General features: G+C 38.2%; 1 protein-coding gene across 3 annotated transcripts in view; it reads right to left on the bottom strand.

Moving 5' to 3' along the window:
- LOC121307523 (collagen alpha-1(XXVII) chain B-like) overlaps positions 1-17,613 on the bottom strand; it is a 153,079-nt gene that overhangs the window by 109,668 nt on the left and 25,798 nt on the right. For all 3 annotated transcript variants that reach the window (XM_041239711.1, XM_041239709.1, XM_041239710.1), the window contains exons 4-5: positions 13,824-13,877; positions 1,930-1,983 (exon numbers count right to left, since the gene is read on the bottom strand). In XM_041239711.1, coding sequence (XP_041095645.1) covers positions 1,930-1,983; positions 13,824-13,877 — 108 coding nt within the window. The remainder of the gene's footprint in view (positions 1-1,929; positions 1,984-13,823; positions 13,878-17,613) is intronic.

The raw sequence follows: 17,613 nt of genomic DNA, 5'->3' as shown, positions 1-17,613 counted from the left end.
TATATGAATATTAATATGTGTTGCAGCTGGATAGAAACCTCCCACCCTCAACTGACTACAGTTAAATAGATACGAAAACTCAAACAAAATGGGAAATGTAGTTGCAGACATTATTGACAATTAACAGAAAGGAACAGATGCATTGTAATGTTGAGAGTGTGAGTTCAAATGCGAATGACTTGAGGTGCCAGACGTGAGGGCTCTGTCTATCTGCATGCATTGTATTGTTAAAACACCTTCTCCAGGCTTCAAGTTAGCTGAATTTTAAGTTGTTCAGTGGCCTTAATGCATCTGCTGCTTTAAAACATACAATTGTTATCCATGTTACCTGGCATAGGAAAATCACTGGAGGCTCATATTACTTTAAATGTGTGCAGATGTTGCAGAGAAGCTATGTCTTGGTTGATCTCCATCACTACTATCTCATTTTATCTTGGTGAAAGTTGAGTCCATTGTTAGCACGAAGTAAATAGCAGCTACTCTCTTGTAATAAATATTATTAGAAAAAACTTAATTCCCCCGTCTTTTGTCAGAAGCAGCTGCTAATGAGCTACAACCTCCCTACAGTATCTCCCACATGCTCCAGTTTTTGGTCTAATGCTAGGGAGGACTAGCCAACATGCTGCACACGTTATACCAGCGTTAGTAGAATAATAACTCATTGAATCAGCGGTCTTAAGCCTTTATATACCCTGTCTGCTCCAATAGTCTCCCTCTCTGCACACTGTGTTCTACTCTACTGGGCAGGTCAGATCACAGACACGTTGACATCTCACCCACAAAGGGTCTCTGTGCGTTAACGAGCTAGGTATCACATGGCCAAGTGATGTCAGATGGTTGAGTCCTACAGCATGTAATTGAACCAGTGAGACAAAACTCTATTGTGTATCTGACTCTAGGTAAGAACTGAAGAAATGTTTCCAGTGTTTTAGATCCTACTACTTCATCTGTATAAAAAGTTCATCTGTGCTTCCTGCCTTCTCTTCTAAACTTTCTCTGCTTCCATTTATGCCCTCTTGTTCTTCTCTCTGTGCTAAATTTGAAGTAGTGTCTTCGGTTAACTTTATCTACAGAATTTGTGATTTTAAATACTTTAATCAAGTCCCCTCTTTTTCATTATTTTAACCTGTCCTCATACAGCAGCTCATGCCATGAAGTCCTGGGATCAGCCAGGTTCTGAACCTTTAAGTGCAATTCATTCTTTTTTGTAGAGAGGCAACCAAAACTGCACACAGTATTTTAGGTGGAGTCCCATAGAATACTCTGTACATTGTATAATCTTAGCAGAACCTCTCTCACTAGACTTGTATTCCATGCTTTTTGCAATATAACCTACATTATATTTGCCTTTTTAATTGATTCCCCACATTGGTGAGATGTTTGCCCAGTTGCAGATAAGGTTCAGATCCCTTTGAATTAGCTGGGCTGCGGATTTTTACAACCTTGCAATGTGTATCTTGCTCCAAGTCATTTATATAAATGAGGAACAGTAAGAATACTAGTACAGGCCCTTGTGGTACCCCACTGAAGTCCGATTTTATACCTCTCACAATTACTCTCTGCTTTTTAACCAGTTCTGTATCCAATTATATATCATGCACTGTATTCCTGCTGATTTTAATTTAATTATGAGTCTTTCATGTGGGACTTTGTCAAAGGCTTTTTGAAAATCAAGACAAATTATAATCAAAGTGCTGCCATCATCTACATTAGTTGTAACATCCTCAAAAAACAGTCAAGTAGGTTAATTCAGGATGACCTCACTCTTCTGAACCCTGCTGGCTATCCCCATGTAAAATTGTTAATATCAAACAGTCTTTAAAACTAACCTCTTAATATTGCTTCCATCATTTTGCATGTTACGGATGTTCAACTAATAGGTCTATAAGTAAAATGTATTCATAGAATACGGGGTTCCTCACAACGTACCTTGAGACCAGGGAAGCCAGGGGGTCCTGGGTTTCCATGTGGACCAGGTGGACCCTGCAGAGGAAAACAAAAAGAAAGGGTTTGGTCAATGCAAGCTTAGAGTAGCCGCTAATGCACTTTGAAATCACAATACAGGATTACTGCACAGCCAAAAACTTAAATAGTCAAGCCTTGCAAGAGTACAGTGGCATCTAACAATACACTCTTAAGCAGGCTGCAGAGTGTTATGGAGGTCTAGAGAAAATGAGTCCACTCAGCATGAAAATTTGTATAAGCTTTGCAGTCTGAAACACTGAAAGCATGCAGACGTTTGTGTTTCTGAGCAGTTATCGTACTGTACGGTTATTTGGTATTAAATTTAAGTATTTTGCAGTTTGTTATAACCCACTTCCACGCAGAAAATTGTTTCATCTCTTTCAAGAAAGTGTTCCCATTGTACCCAGAATTATCTTCAAAAGACACACAAAAAGTAGAATAAAAAGCATTGCATGAAACCTATGTTGGGTCATGCTACACTGTAACAATACAGAAGAGTTGTTTTTATAGACACTGTACTACATATTCAATTGATTAGAATCATACTGGCCAAAATCTGCAATATGGAAATGTACAAGACGTAAGCAGGATTACATTCACCAAGACAGAGTTCATTCAGAACTCATGTTCCAACACCACAATTAAAAAACCAACAGGATTTTTAACTGTTAATGAAAATTTCAACAAAAACAAAACACAGCTAATTAATTCTCAATGGTTCACAGGTTAAAACTATAAAATTTGCTAGACTGCTAGGACTTTTTTTTGTTTTTGTTTTTGTTTTTTAACCAAAGATTAATTTGTTATCCCACAGTAAAAACAACGTGGAAATAAAGGATGCCCTCCTAGATCACTGGCTATGGAACGCTTTGTGTCGGACGAGCTAGTAATGGCTGGAGAGCTGTCAGGGCGGTGACCAAACAAACCCCTTGCTGAGCGAGTAATTGACCTTCACAATTCATTTCTCTCTTGTATGCCTCAGAAGCACTTCTGTTTGAATTATGGCATATGGATGCGATTTTCCAAATCCTTCAGTCTCTGCATTAATCCTTTTGTCTGTTGCAAACAAAGGGGCCCACCCTTTGGATAGAACTACTGTTTATTATGCATAACTCAACCCATATTTATTTGGTTGTTGTGTTTAGTATACAGCCTGTTTACTATGCAGTTACCAGACACAGTTGTCCCTCAGAGAGGCCATAAACCATGCAGATGTTTTAGTTAAAACTGGAAGTGAGAAGAAAGAGTTAAAAATATTTGCATAAAAGCAACATTATGTAAGATTTGTTTTTCCCCCAAATACAATCCTAAATGTCTACAGGCGGCTAGAAATGTATGATACAAGTGTGGAGGTGCAGTTAGAGTTCATCATGTCAATGGACAGACAGATGGACGGATGGACGCATCCATGAGGGTCCCTACAGAATTGTGTGACATTCACCCATACGGACAGACAAGCAACTGCTTACTGTATATCCCCAGACTCTAATACTCTCAACAGCATGTGCTTCAATGTCTTAACCTAAATATAACATATCTATGTACTTCTGGTTAAACATACAGGCTCTCCTGTGTACCCAGTTAAACATGAAGAGCTAATACCTTTCCAGTATTTGGACTCTGACATTAGAACTGTTAAAATCTCCTCTATGCATAAAGTCATGTGTGGTAAATAATGCATACATCTTTTCAAATGTATTTCAACTGAGCCGCGGCTTCCATCTGCTATTAAACACATGGTAGCAGCTACTGGAATCCCATCCACAGATTGCCTTCATTTCCACTATTTGGTGCTTCAGCAGATCTGCATTATTTCACTATTAAAACACATGGTGCCGGAAATGAGAGAAATGAGTAAGAAAGTCTCATTATTCTGCAAATACAGAACAAATAAATACATAACCAAGCAATTAATTAAATTAAAACATCAGTATTCTAATCATGAAATGGACTGCTTGGAACACACCAGTGAAGCTATCCAGTGAATTGAGGATTGAAGTGCTTGGCGAGTCACCATCACTGCGTTTTCTCCTCCTCGGCACTGACACATATGCCTCTTGAAGTAGACACCTGGAAAATGTTTGTGCGCCTGACCCAGATTAACCAATTTTGGCCTTACAAAAGATGGTCACACTGACCTCTATTCCCCAGCTGGAGACCTAGAGTCACTGTTTCTATAAAACAAATGCAGCACTAAAATGAACTCTTACGATAGCAACAGTCTAGAGTTTCTACATTTCTGTTGTAGGGTGAAATTACTTTAAGGGATAAGTAGAGTACAGGTTCAGACAAACTTTGCAAGGCAACAACCCTAGGAGACAGGTTACGGCAGTATTACTACTGTACAAGACAAAAGCACAGAACAGCTTGGCTGCCCGTATAAAATTGGAGCTTGCTTTTTTGTGTGGGCTGGGGTTGGATTCAGCTTGTTGATAAAATGTAATTTTGATCTATTCCTGTTTTTATAGTCCTTTTTGTTTGGTTCTTTCCTTTACCTTCCTCTGTTTGGTTATTTTAACATACTGAAATCTGTTTATATTGTCAGTAACACCAGTTACAGAACATACAGGCAGCACAGATTTTGGTCTGCTCTGAATTTGCTTTGCCAGGGACGATATTCATTACAAGTAAATTGATAAAGGCAGCCTTGACAAGAAGCCCTCGTTCCCACTGTAATGGCATGGAATACTTTATTTGAAACTGTAACAGAGCGAGGAGGTCTCCCCCCCCACCCCTGTGTTATTTTCTATTATGATTTATTATTTATTTAAATGATGGCAAAAGCCGTGTGCTTTGTTGTATGATTTATTTATTGTATTTATGATGGCAAGAGCCGTGTGTGTGTGTGTGTTTTGGCAGAGGCGAGTTCTGGCAGCTTGTCCTCTGCCAGTGTAATTAAAAAAAAAAAAAAAAAAAAAAACACTTGTGCAGAAGGAGGCCATCTCCTGATTAATTTGTTGCTCTTTGAGAGATGGTCACCTGCATAAAAGCCTGCAGTTCTCCCCGCTCTAGGTGGGTGTTCGAGAGGAGGAACGAGAGGGAGCGAGAACAAAACAAAAAGAAAGTAAACAAAAACAAAATTTAAGGGATCCGTGAAGGGTACTGCCCAGCTGGACCGTAAGGGTTGTTTTGGTGTTCACGATTTTCTTTATGTTTGAACTTTTGCTTTTCACTCTGTGAGCAGTGTTGTTTGTTGTTTTATTTGAATTTTTTTTTTTTTTTTTTGGTGATAACAAAAAGGCGCACGCCACGTAATTTTCTCTGCAGTACTGCCTGTGTTTTTCTTCCTGCATTCTGGCCTGACGTCACCACACACGTCCATCCTGTCACAGGTACCATAATCACACTTTCTGTAGCGACTCCTGGGATATTTAACTTAAGTGAAGGGGGAAAATCCATGCCAAAAGCAGCTAACCTATTTAGAAATAAGAAGACCAGCCATAGCTCCTTGCAGCCTAACATTACCTCAAAGAAGCATTGCACCCAGCTTAGTAAGTAAGTAATTCGACCAATGATACAGCTTGTATAAAAAAGGTAAAGAAAAGGAAAGATTGCTCAAAAAGGAGTAAGAGACAGCAGACCAGCAAACTAAATTAAAGACACTGACACTATTTAATTTGTTACCCCAGTGGAGTCCTTATCTAAACACGCTGCCCTGAATTTCGTTTTTAAATCGGCTCTATTTCGAGCAGGCATTCGCTGGCAGCTGGGGCTGCTCATGTCGGAAGTTGGAATCCACAGCTCTCTTTACTTCAGGCCAAGGCTCCAACCGCTGAAGACTGAGCTCACAGAACCATTTCCAAGTGCTTGCATCCAGCACGGAAACCAGAAACATCTTGGCATGAAGCAGCTGGTGTTTAGGTTCTAAAATAGCTGCAGTTTAATACTGCCCTTTACACAGACATACAAACAGGATGGGCATCCAAATAATCCGCCTAGTGTTTACAAAAATATACTTGCACTTTCTGATCTTAAAAGCTAGGGAATAACGCTCCACTTTGTGTCTATGTAGTCCAGAGCTAATATTTTTGTTGGTACGGTTAAAGCTACTGGTTCCACTAATTTTCGTATTTTGGGAATGTCACTGCTTTTTCAGTGTATTGTTTTAATATAACTATACCTTGTGCTAGAAAACTTTTTTCCTAATTACATTTAATGTAAAAAAGTGATCTTTCCTTTTTCTCTGTTAAAATGCAGTAAGCCGAACACCAGCTCATGTACATACCTCAATTTTGTTCTCTACGCCATGTTAACAAAACACTGTTTTTTGTTGTTTGCGAAGTTGCATTTTTCATATTTCATGAGCCCACAAAATTACAGCAAAGTAGGTTCCTGTGCACCGTTACAATTCTCTGCACATAAGAGGATTTTAAAATAGGCTTCATCAAGGCTTCAGACCACAACCATTGCTCCCAGAAACATTAAGAACCTGCAAACCCATCTGTCTCAAAAGAATTAGCCCCATAGCATGCAGATCACAATGTATTAAGCTATTTATTTCTAAAAGGTGGCTTACAAATGATATAGCAAATAACAATATCTGCATTGAATTAATGATGTATTGCATCTTCAGTCACTAACCTGTATGCAAATCAGTTTGTATGTCTGCATTTCAGCCTTCTTTATTCCCCTCAGCTTTGAGTCGGTATGACAAAGCCATACGGAAACACTCATTTTATATGTTAAAATGTTGTAATTGTATATAAGAACCGACTGTGGGAAACATTTTAATGACCCAATCAGCTCTGTCAGCAAAACCAAATGCAACCCTTCCTGTTTAATCTTTATTAACAATCTTCATCTGTAGAGCGTAGCCTTGCAACAATCCCTTGTGCATTATTATTAAAACATACAGTACCTATTCAAAAAACAAGGATCTTAATGTTTTAGCTTTCAGATGCACATGCTTGGAGTCAGTTGCAATCATATGCATACTCCCACAGAAAAAACAAAGAGTAGACAAAGACAAAACGTTATTAATTGCACTAACATGCTTATTGCACGGATTTCAAAGTGCTTTCTTCAAAGCACATCTCTAAATCGCTCCCGACATTTCTTATGTTCAATTAAAGTGCATCATGTGAAGCTTATTGGGTACATAGTAGATGATAAACGTTTTTAAAAGTCTTGGCCTATGAAATTAAACAGCAAAGCTTCGAACTGGAAGCTCAGCAGGTGGACTGGAACCCATTAGCAAGATTTTTAATGCCAGCCCTGTTCAAATACATTCCCACTGCTGCTGTCTTGACATGCTTATGAGATCCAGTCAAGGGCGTGTTTCAACATTCCCTATCATCAAAGGAGTGTCTGTCGGTCACTTGTTACAAAGCAAACCATCTTCCCGCAAAGGTTCAACATCTTCCTCTGCTGTCAAAGATCTTAGTTTCTATCTTGTGTGATGCCCTTGGAAATTATTTCTTCTCCTTTTTATTTTAATACAATGGTCTAACAATTAACTACCTCAACTGGGTCTACTTTAATGATCTAAACATTAGCAGATCTTAATACCACTTCTATGAATCAGACATTCATAAGGGTTAATACAGAGTGAAATACTACTAGCTCCCTGTTTGTTACACAGAAGCAGTTTGTCATACGGTTCTCCCAACTGATTCTCACTGCTGTGTAGCTTACACCTCAGCACACAGATCTTTCTTTTTCTAAATCCCATCCCCTTTTCCATCAGCAAAACCACACACAGGATCGTTGAAAAGGCGTTTCTATCAACAGCTAGCGCATATTAGACCCAACCAGTGTAACTGATACAGCATCCAAAATTCTCATTGATCACTGTGTAATACTTGAAGGGGAAGCCGGTAGCTGCTCCAGTAATGAAATAAGTCATTACCAGGTTTTATCAAAGCTGTGAATTAGTTGAATTAAACTAGTTTCATTTTTCAAGCAGCTGACTAGTGATTGTAACTGCAGAAATAAGGTAGCTGTATAGTATAATATATACAGTCAACCTTGGTTAATTTGACAGACAGTCTTGGTCCCTAATTTTCTCCATATAAAATATATACATCCCGCTTTTTATTTTTTTTATTCAATACAATGCTTTTCTCGTAACTCAACACTTATTACCGGTACCAAAGGGATAAAAACTATTAAAAAGACTAGTGGATAACTCGACACTGTCTTTTCATGTGACTCAGCTCTGGAAACGGACAGTTCATTCATTCCTTCGTAACTGCCAAATGCAGTTGGCTACAGTATCCATGCTCTGTACAATGAAATCAGAAGTGAAAAATTTGTTCTCATTCAATTGGCTTTAAAACTCAGGTTATTTCGGGATAACAAGCTTGTCAGCAGGACTTTCAAAGCGCATGTTTTTGCATGTTTGATTTCTGTGTGAAACCAAGTTGTTTATTATTGTTTTTGTTCACCAAGTTAATTCTGTATAATGTATATTTGTTACCTTTTGCTATTTAAGTCGTCAAATTAGACCGTACAAGCCAATATCTAAAAGTATAGTCAACAGTTTGTGCTTAGATCATTTTAGTAAAAATAATGCTGTAGTTATTTTATTAATTCGGTCACACTTTATTTTAAGGTCCTTTTTTTAGTTTATTAAACTGTTAACAAACATTGTTAATTTTTAGCTAATGGTTAGGGTTAGTGTTAGGGTTAAGAAAAACCTGGCTTAATTTGCAGTAACAATTTGAACCAATTTCAAGCATATGATCGACTAGGCATTGATCACCCACAGGGCTCTTGTGTTTGACTGATCATCCATAGGGCTCTGGTGTTTGCAGTTTGCCTATTATATATTATTAACTAACAGTTAACAGAAAATAAATAATGTACATTAACATGTTTATTAGCTGTTTGTTAACAGTTAATAAAGAAAAAGAAAAGAGCCCTTAAAATAAAGTGTGACCATTAATTTTTACTTCAAACTATACGAGTTGTACAGGAGTGTAGTGTCCAGAAATGTACTGCTGCCTCTTTAAGTAATACAACATAGTTGCACAAAGGAAGTTAGGTCAAGAATCGGAAAGATAGCAGGAGAATACTAACAAACATCATTAATGTGAACTAATAAACCATGGAATAAAGTTCATGTGAATTGAGGCCCACCTGTGCATCCGAATCTTCATTACATGTTTACCAAGAGTAAAGACATTACACTGAGTTTGTACAGTACTGTAATTGATTCATTCACTGCAGTTCTTTCAACCATTTTCATAAGGGCATTTAACTAAAAATAAACTTGTAAATACTGTAAACATGTAAACATGCGAGTGTTACTTAAATGTATGGCTCATTGCACCAGTGGTTAACTCGACACCTTGGATAAGTCAACGCTAAATGGCATCCCCGTGGGGTGTCGAGTTAACAGAGGTTGACTGTAATTTTGGATTTCATGTACTATTTTGCAACAATCAAGGAGGTGGATTTAGTCAATAAACAAACAAACTTACATACTGTGTACAGCTAAATGAGCTGTATTCTTTACCTGTCATATGGTGCTATTCACTCAAACACAGCCCTTATGGTACAGTATTTAACATGTCCACAAATGTGATGGAGGTAAACAGGGAGATAAATTAAGAAATGTTTTCAGTTAAATTGAGAATTAAGGTTTTGAAACCCCCTGTCCCTCCTCCTCCTCCTCCTCCTCCTTCTGTTTCAACATAATGAAATCCTTCAGGGAACATCTCAGAAATGACCACGTCTCTCCTGTTGGACTCTTTAGCTGCGGATGCCTGCTTGCTTACCCTGCACTAATTTACAAATGCAACCAGTCATTTCCATTTCACACACCCTAGCGAAATGTTTGGAGGCAATCCGCCCCACCTTTCAGCAGCCCAGGCTTGTAATCTCCCAGCACTTTGCTCCACCCTTCTAATTGAGAGTCACCCAAGCAAAACGCACCTCACAGGAAAACACTAAATCAGGCTGCAGCGATCACACGTTATGCACAGCGCATGTGCCTTCAATCAAATGCGTCAACTTCCCGATATAACATAACTTGGTCAAGGGAAAGTGAATTTGAAAAAAACAAGTGGAGGTACCTAGGCTGCCATGGTAACTACACTCACTTATTTCTATTTAAATCTATTGTGCTTGCAATGTCATTTCCAACATAGTTAAAATGATGTAACTAATATTAAAATGATGTAACTAATATTGATGTCTACTATTCCTTTCTATTTAGCCCTTCAGGCATCATGGTATTGAGTCCATTTATTTTCCTTTATTCATCTACATTGTACATGATCTAGTTTTGTTTCTGCTAAAACTACAAAATGTAGGTCATCCATGTTAAATATAGATCATGTAGCCTTGGACATCAATACAAACGTTATGTAGGTGATAAACAAGAACATTTCTTAAACCTTCTTGTACGTTTTTTCTAGGCACACACAACTGGTTGAACTAACTTTTCAGTGTAGCCATACCACCTTAAATCCTTCTGATGCTTGTGTGGGATCTATTTATCAAAGGGGTTTCCCTAGGGTTCTGTGGGTGTGAAACACACCAATAATCCTACCAATAACAAACAGTGCAGGCCGACGTCCGAGCCCTTTTGTACAGACACGTTTTGCATATAAAACATATCCAAGGTAACTGCAGTCATACAAATCAACATTTGATAAGAGTGTTTTGGAAATCTATAATTTTGGACCAGGGCCACTTTTGTGATGGCCATACTGGTTTTAAAATATGGTATGTAACATTTAATAAAATATTGTGTTGGCATTATTAATTAATGTGAGTTTGACCACCTGTGAATGATTGACTAGCGTTTGAGTACTTCATTTACTCTGCGTCTTAGTATTCTCTTCTGATACAGGCTTGTGTTGGTTGCTTCCTGGGGAATATTCTTCTTTAAATGTGGGTGTCCAGTCTGTTGTGCGTGACATACACTGTGTGATCTTCCTTGTTCTGTGTTTATTCTGCACTAAACATCCTACTATTTTTGTCAAGCAGGCTTTTTTGGGGCTGCAGCATGCATTTTGTGCTTTGCCTTGCTGTTTTTGACTTGCCAGCTTGCTTCCCTGGTTCTTGTCCAGTCTGTGCCCTGTGATTAAGCAGACGTTTCTGCTTGGGAGCTGGTAGGTGCTTCACCAAGGAAAGCATGTGCTGGTATATTCCATTAAACATTTCCACTTAGTTTTATAGGCACCGTAACAAGAAATAGTCTAAAAAGCGGTACGCATGTATGCTTTTTCATGTTTCTGAAGGTTGCTACCTGATAGGCCCATGTACAATAAAATCTTGTCAGTATAATAAATCAGAATACATGAAAACTCTTATATTTGTATCCCTGAGATGTACCTTAGCAAAGCTTTTTAAATGTCATGTATAATCTCTTACTGATGCAAGCAGTAGCAGCAACAAGCATAAAGCATACCAAGTTCAAAAAGTGATGTCGTGGCAAACAGGTTTGAGAAGGGGGGGGGGGGTGTGCGGCTTTTCTCCGTACAGATTTGGGGATATATATTTTTAAAATGGCAAAATTACTTTCCAATATGTAAAAGATAAGTCTGTTAATCTAATCTTACACAGGGGATTTTTAAAAGGGATTACTGGTATCGACTCCTTCCAAAAATGCAAATCTTTTTCATAATGGATTTGCTTTAAATAGTGCAGATAAGAAACTATGGAGGAGTATGAATCCTGGTCTAATTCTCATACAGAAATAACACCATGGGAAACCAATAAACTCCTTCAGGCACATATTTAAAAGGATCACTTTTTCATGTTGCTAATACTGATTTAGCCAGAGATGGCACTAAAAGCAATCTATCAGAGATTATTTTCAAATACTACTTCATATCCCCTTGTGCTGATATTAAACAAGATCAAAGTGCTACGTTCATCGAGAGTAACAGACTTGAATACAGTGCTAAAGGAAGAGCAGCAAGTGCTATGTCCAAGGCAGTGGCCTTACTGTACCAACAAAATAATTAGAGACTTTTAAACGGGACTTCAGGAGATCACCTTGACCCTGCCAGTGCTTTTATAGTCTCCACAGTTCTTAAAGCAGGAGCACCACATAGACAAACGTTTCGGTTAGTGCTTTCTTCAGTGCAATGTTTTGCCTCAGAACTTTGTTTTGAAGTTATTGGTAAAGCATCACAGGAAAAGCATGTCTAAACTTGATTGGGTCATCCAGCATAAACAATACCTGTCATTTCATTTTTTTGTAATTACCTCGGCTTTAACAAACTACTTCCCTTAATTGTTTGCGGTTGATTTTTGTTTCCCACTTTGACGCGGGATTAAATCCATTACATGTTACTACCCTGATAGATATACTTGGGTTTCCACTTGAATTTACTCGTGTTACAGGTAATACTGTATGACCCCACATACACTTTCTATGTGCATTATAATTAGCGCTTCTGATTTGCATTTTTAACCGATAAAACACCCCCGATACAAAAAAAAATTATTGGTGGACAGCCAATGAACACCGGTAAAAACTGTGGAAATGGTTAATCAATTCATGTTGACTTTTCCCATTTAAAAAAATAAAATCTACTACAACAATAATAATAAATATATTTCCCAGTGCTGCTGGGTAATGTGCTGCCTTCCTGACGTGTATCTATCACTGATTCACTCAGTACTTTAAACCCACCCCAACTACTCAGTGACAGAACATTCCTACATTTCTACTGGAGACTCTGCTTGCAAGATTTAAAACGAGATTACAATCGACGGAGGCTTGTTATCAGGATTTAAAGCTGTATTACAGTTAAGATAACGAGGATTTAAAACAGAATTGTTGCGAAATGTAAAAAAAATGCCTACACACAAAAACCCCAGAAGAATATGCACGTGACCAGAGGGATTTCGTTGTGGAAGACAGCAAAGGAAAGAAGGTACAACTTAAGTGTGCAAGTAGTGTCAATGATAATATTATCATCATCTTAAAAGATATTTAAAAAAAAAAACAAAAAAAAACGCTCAAGCATTTTGGAAAGTAACCAAAAACATTAATTTCATACTTATATCAAAAACGAAAGCCCTGAAAAACAAAAAAAAAAAAAAAAAAAATTTACATAAAACTCGAAAAATAGCTAAAAATAAGCACTGAAAAATACAATTAATAAAAACCGAAAAACAGAAGCCCTAATTATAATGAACAACTGGTGTCTTGTCAGCATCGGTCTTTAATAAAGACCTCATGTTATACTCCTGCCTACTATTTGAATGCCAGTGAGTTGCGGGTATTTTTCACTCCGCTGTTGCATATTGAAATCTTGCAGCAGATGGTGCTGGCGTATGTACGGGTCTGGGTGTAACCCTTTACTCTTTCATTGGGTTTGGTTCAGTGGTTAGAGTGATGGACTGAGAGCCAGGAAATCTAGGATTAAATCCAAGTTCTGTGTCTGTGACTGACAGGGTGGCACCTTTTGGAATAACAGTTTAGTTGTAGACAAGATACCGGCATTACCTGCAAGCTGACAGGTAACCGCTTCGTGGTAGAACACCTGAGCTTGACTCCCATCTACTGCCATGCTGTCTTTGCTAGACAGAGCTGCGGGAGAAGGTGAAGGGCCAGCAGCATGTGAATGTTGATTACACCAGAGCCAATGTTTCAGTTACTTCTATGGCTGGAGTTTGATCAACATCGCAAACAGGAGTTTAATGCATTGTAACAAAATGAAAAATTACCTGACCGTTTCATAGTCAACCCTGATGTTATCTTGTGGGCTTTACACAGAGTCTTTTAAATCATTTAATATATCTTTGTACAGTTAATGTTGTTATTTTAAAAGGATACTCTTGGAAGGGACGCATTTGCTGCTGGCCAGCCATGCACTCCCACTCATTGAAGATTACGCTTGTCTCCAGGAGGAGATTTTCCTGGGTAAATGAAATAAGCACAACAAACTCACCCGTGGCCCCCTCTTTCCTGACAGTCCTGGTTTTCCCGGCGGTCCGGAGAGTCCCTAAGAATAAGAAAAAAACAACAGAATTAATGAATGTGTCATTGTGGTATTGTTACAACAGAGATAATGAATGTGTCATTGTGGCATTGTTACAACAGAGATAATTAATGTGTCATTGTGGCATTGTTACAACAGAGATAATTAATGTGTCATTGTGGCATTGTTACAACAGAGATAATCAATGTGTCACTGTGGCATTGTTACATGTTGTTCCCGCACTGAAGCAGGGAGACAGGCAGGTGAGAGCCGGAGTGGAGGCAAGGAGACACAGAAGTGCAGTGAACTGCCCCTGGTGTCCTCCAAACCCAATTAAAAAAAAAAGAGACAATGGTTAACCTAAGTTCCTACCATGCCACTGCACCAAACAAGTTCTTGGGCTGTCTTTTCTACGTACAAGTTTAACACACACACACATGATGGTGTGAGAAAAAAGGAGGAGACTCCCAAAATAATCTTCTTTAATGTACTAGCAATTCAGAAGCAGAAAAAAATAAATAAGACTGCTGTCACTGTTCAACACACCACACTTTAAACCCACTGGCCTCTCTTACCCAATGACACCAACATGCAAGGCATTCCAATGAACAAACCCATTCAAAGTGATCTGAGCACACATCTTTATTGGAGATTATTCTTTCGGAGTGAGGCTGGTTATGATGCCATCGTACACTCCGGTTTACATGTTGAAAATTTAAGTATTTTTAAAAAGACAGAAAGGCCCATTTACGGATTCAGTTAGCTTATCTGTACTGCAGTGTGCCCTAAAATACCTTCCATGACTTTTTGGGGCCCACAGCCCCATGGTTAAAGAGAATTGTGTACACTCACACACTTGCCAGATGGCTATCCAGCAGATTCTCCTAAAACAGGAACCTCTGCAGAGGATAAGAAACACCAAGTTCTGCCCTTTTTATAAGCAAAACGCATACTAAGGATGTGCCAGAACCGATTTTAGATCTTAAAATTACAACCTTTGCTCAATTTCAACTTGCTAACTCTTCACTTTCTTAAAAACGATCAAAACTAAAAAAAAAGCTGCATCAGTCTACAGCTGTTCAGGGTCACTTAAACTGCACTTAAGGATTATAATGAAGACTATAATAAAGAGTTGTATTCAACATGTCATCTACCAATACGTCAGTGAGAAACTGTTAAAATACTGCAATCGAATGAATTCAGTAATGACTGACTTTTCAGTTTTTGATGAATTTTTCAAACTGTAGATTTCACATTGACTTCTTTGCTTAATCACAGAAACTCACATTAAATAGAACATTTTAAAAAAATGTGTACATTTGCATTTCGGACATAAGATTTCTGTTTTCTGGTTTACATTTGCATGGGTCTGGCATCAGGCAGGCTGCAGACTTGATCTATTTAGCATGCCTGTTCCCACACAACCACACATTAAAAGCAAGATAAGTCAGGAAAGAGACAACTTTACCAAGTTTTAGAACATTCATTCTGAACACTGCAAAACCTACTGTACAAGTTTGGTGACGAGGGTTGTGTTTATGACACAGTAACAGACTATTTGATTTCACTATTCAAACCGCCTGCACATACAGCATTCAAAAACCATTTTGGCCTGGATTAAATTCAAACGATTTTTCCATTGTAACCAGTCTAGCTATGGCAGCGCTATAAACACAAATTTCAGGAATTAATGGATTAGCGACTGTGTGCTTCTTATCATGCTTCATGACAAAGTCACCAATCACAATTGATCTATGGACCTTGAGCAGCCATAATAAATGGCACAGAAAAAAAGGCCAGCGTTTCCCTCCTATTGTTGGCTCACTAATCTTTATACAGCTAAATACTACAGACTCTTGTGACCAGCTCACATTGAGACAACCTGCTGTCAGTCTCTTTTAATTTGGAGAGAGTGTGAAGCTCTCACTCTGTGACCAGCTCTCTATTCCCCTTGGTGGCCACAACAGAGATTCACAGTGCATTATTTACATTTAAATGACAGTTGAAATGCAGCATCTTGCTTCTGGCAGGCCTCATATTTCTGCAGTTTTACAGCTGGGTGGCCTGGGACAAAGAGGTCAAGTAACAACGTGGCCGAGCTGGGATTTAAAGCCAGGATCACTCCTCACATTGGTCCAGAAGTACTGGAGTCCCTCTATCCTCCCTTTGCTGGAGTGAGTGTACTTTCAGAAGTGTTACTCTGTGACACTCACCTGGCCAACAGTGTCAGTAAAACAGGTGTTCTAACTGGAAAGGGATTCACTGTCCAGCAAAATAATCTGTGGCAGTGTGGCAGGGCGAATACTGGGCTGTCAGGGAAGGGGGTTAAATTCCTCCCTGTCAAAACACATGGGAATGTGGCTGGAGCTGTGAATTGAATACATGATTAATGATTACTTAAGGCTCCAGCCAGAGGAATATAAATAGGGTGATCACTGTTGTTTTTTGGAATGATGGTGAGAATGAATGTTGGTGAAGGCGAGGGTTTTGCGTGCTGTTGTGTAAATGTATTAAGGTATTTTCGTGAGTGTTTAGGGGAGCTGTGAAGCTGTGTGTATGTTATGAAAGTAGCAGCTCGGTCTAAAACCACAGTATTTAAATATATTAAACGCTGTGAATGTAGAAGCCTTTAGGCGACTTTCACGCCATTTGATTGGATCTGTAATGCTGAAATTTGCATATTTCCCGATTACCCATTGTTTTCTATTCATTGCTTTCATCCCCCTTAACTCGAAAGCTACTTTTTTTTTTTTTTTTTTTTTTTAAAACTTAGTCTCCTAAGCTTTTCAGATGTTAAAGTGCAGTTGCGCTGCACTGATGAGCTCCAAACTGGGCAAAACATGTCTGCAGATAAGGTGTTTTGACTTAAAACGCTGTGAATATAGAAGCTTTTAGGTGACTTTCACGTGATTTGATTAGCTCGTGTAATTCTGAAATTTGCATTCTTCAAAATGGAAATAAAGAGTCTGGGTTTTCTTAAAGCATAAAGGTCGAGTTCTCCCATTCTCAGCTTTCATTGAAAAAAACGATAAAAAAAAAAAAAAAAAAACCCCGGTAAATTCTTTCTAAAATAAACATCGATATTAAATCGTTGATTTGGCAATATATATCGAATAATAGTAGCAAGCCGACCTATGATTTATCTAGCAAAGGCAAAACATGACTACTTTTGCCTCTGAATTCATTGTTTATAATTTCACCAGTTTAGCATTTACACAATAAAAGCTGCTGGAACCAACATCACTAGGAAAGGTTTGTGTGTCCACTTGACTGTTTCTTTCGGTTTTTCCTTATAATCTAGGATTGTTGAAGTTAGGGGTAAACCTGTATCACAACTGGTCAGTCATTAACTCCAGATCCCAACAACTGTTTTCAAATGGCAAATCTCTGTAATTTATTTGATAAGTAATACTAAAGTCCTGCTTTTATTGCCTTTTTATCTTTGTAAAATACTAATTTCCATCTGTTTGATGCATGATACAAATAAATAGATGATTTGGTTGATTTTTTTTTTTTTTAAACCTCACAAGTGAAAAGGAACTGCAGTCGAGGTGATCAGATATCCCATTGCTTTTAATTGGTGGATCAGCGAATAGCCATCCAGAACGTTCTATTCAGACTAGGAGTTCCCACAAGCAACCATTGTAACAAGTGACAGAAATCCAACCACGACCCTTTTAACTTGAATTTTTATGAGGACACTCAAAAAATAATTTACTGTCGTTTCTTTCTTCTCTTTGAGTGGGACCTTAATGTTTTT

This window comes from Polyodon spathula, chromosome 56, assembly GCF_017654505.1.
Source record: "Polyodon spathula isolate WHYD16114869_AA chromosome 56, ASM1765450v1, whole genome shotgun sequence".
Lineage (NCBI taxonomy): Eukaryota > Metazoa > Chordata > Actinopteri > Acipenseriformes > Polyodontidae > Polyodon > Polyodon spathula.
The sequence above is the reverse complement of the archived record's forward strand: the minus strand, read 5'-3'. Positions and strand labels throughout refer to the sequence as shown.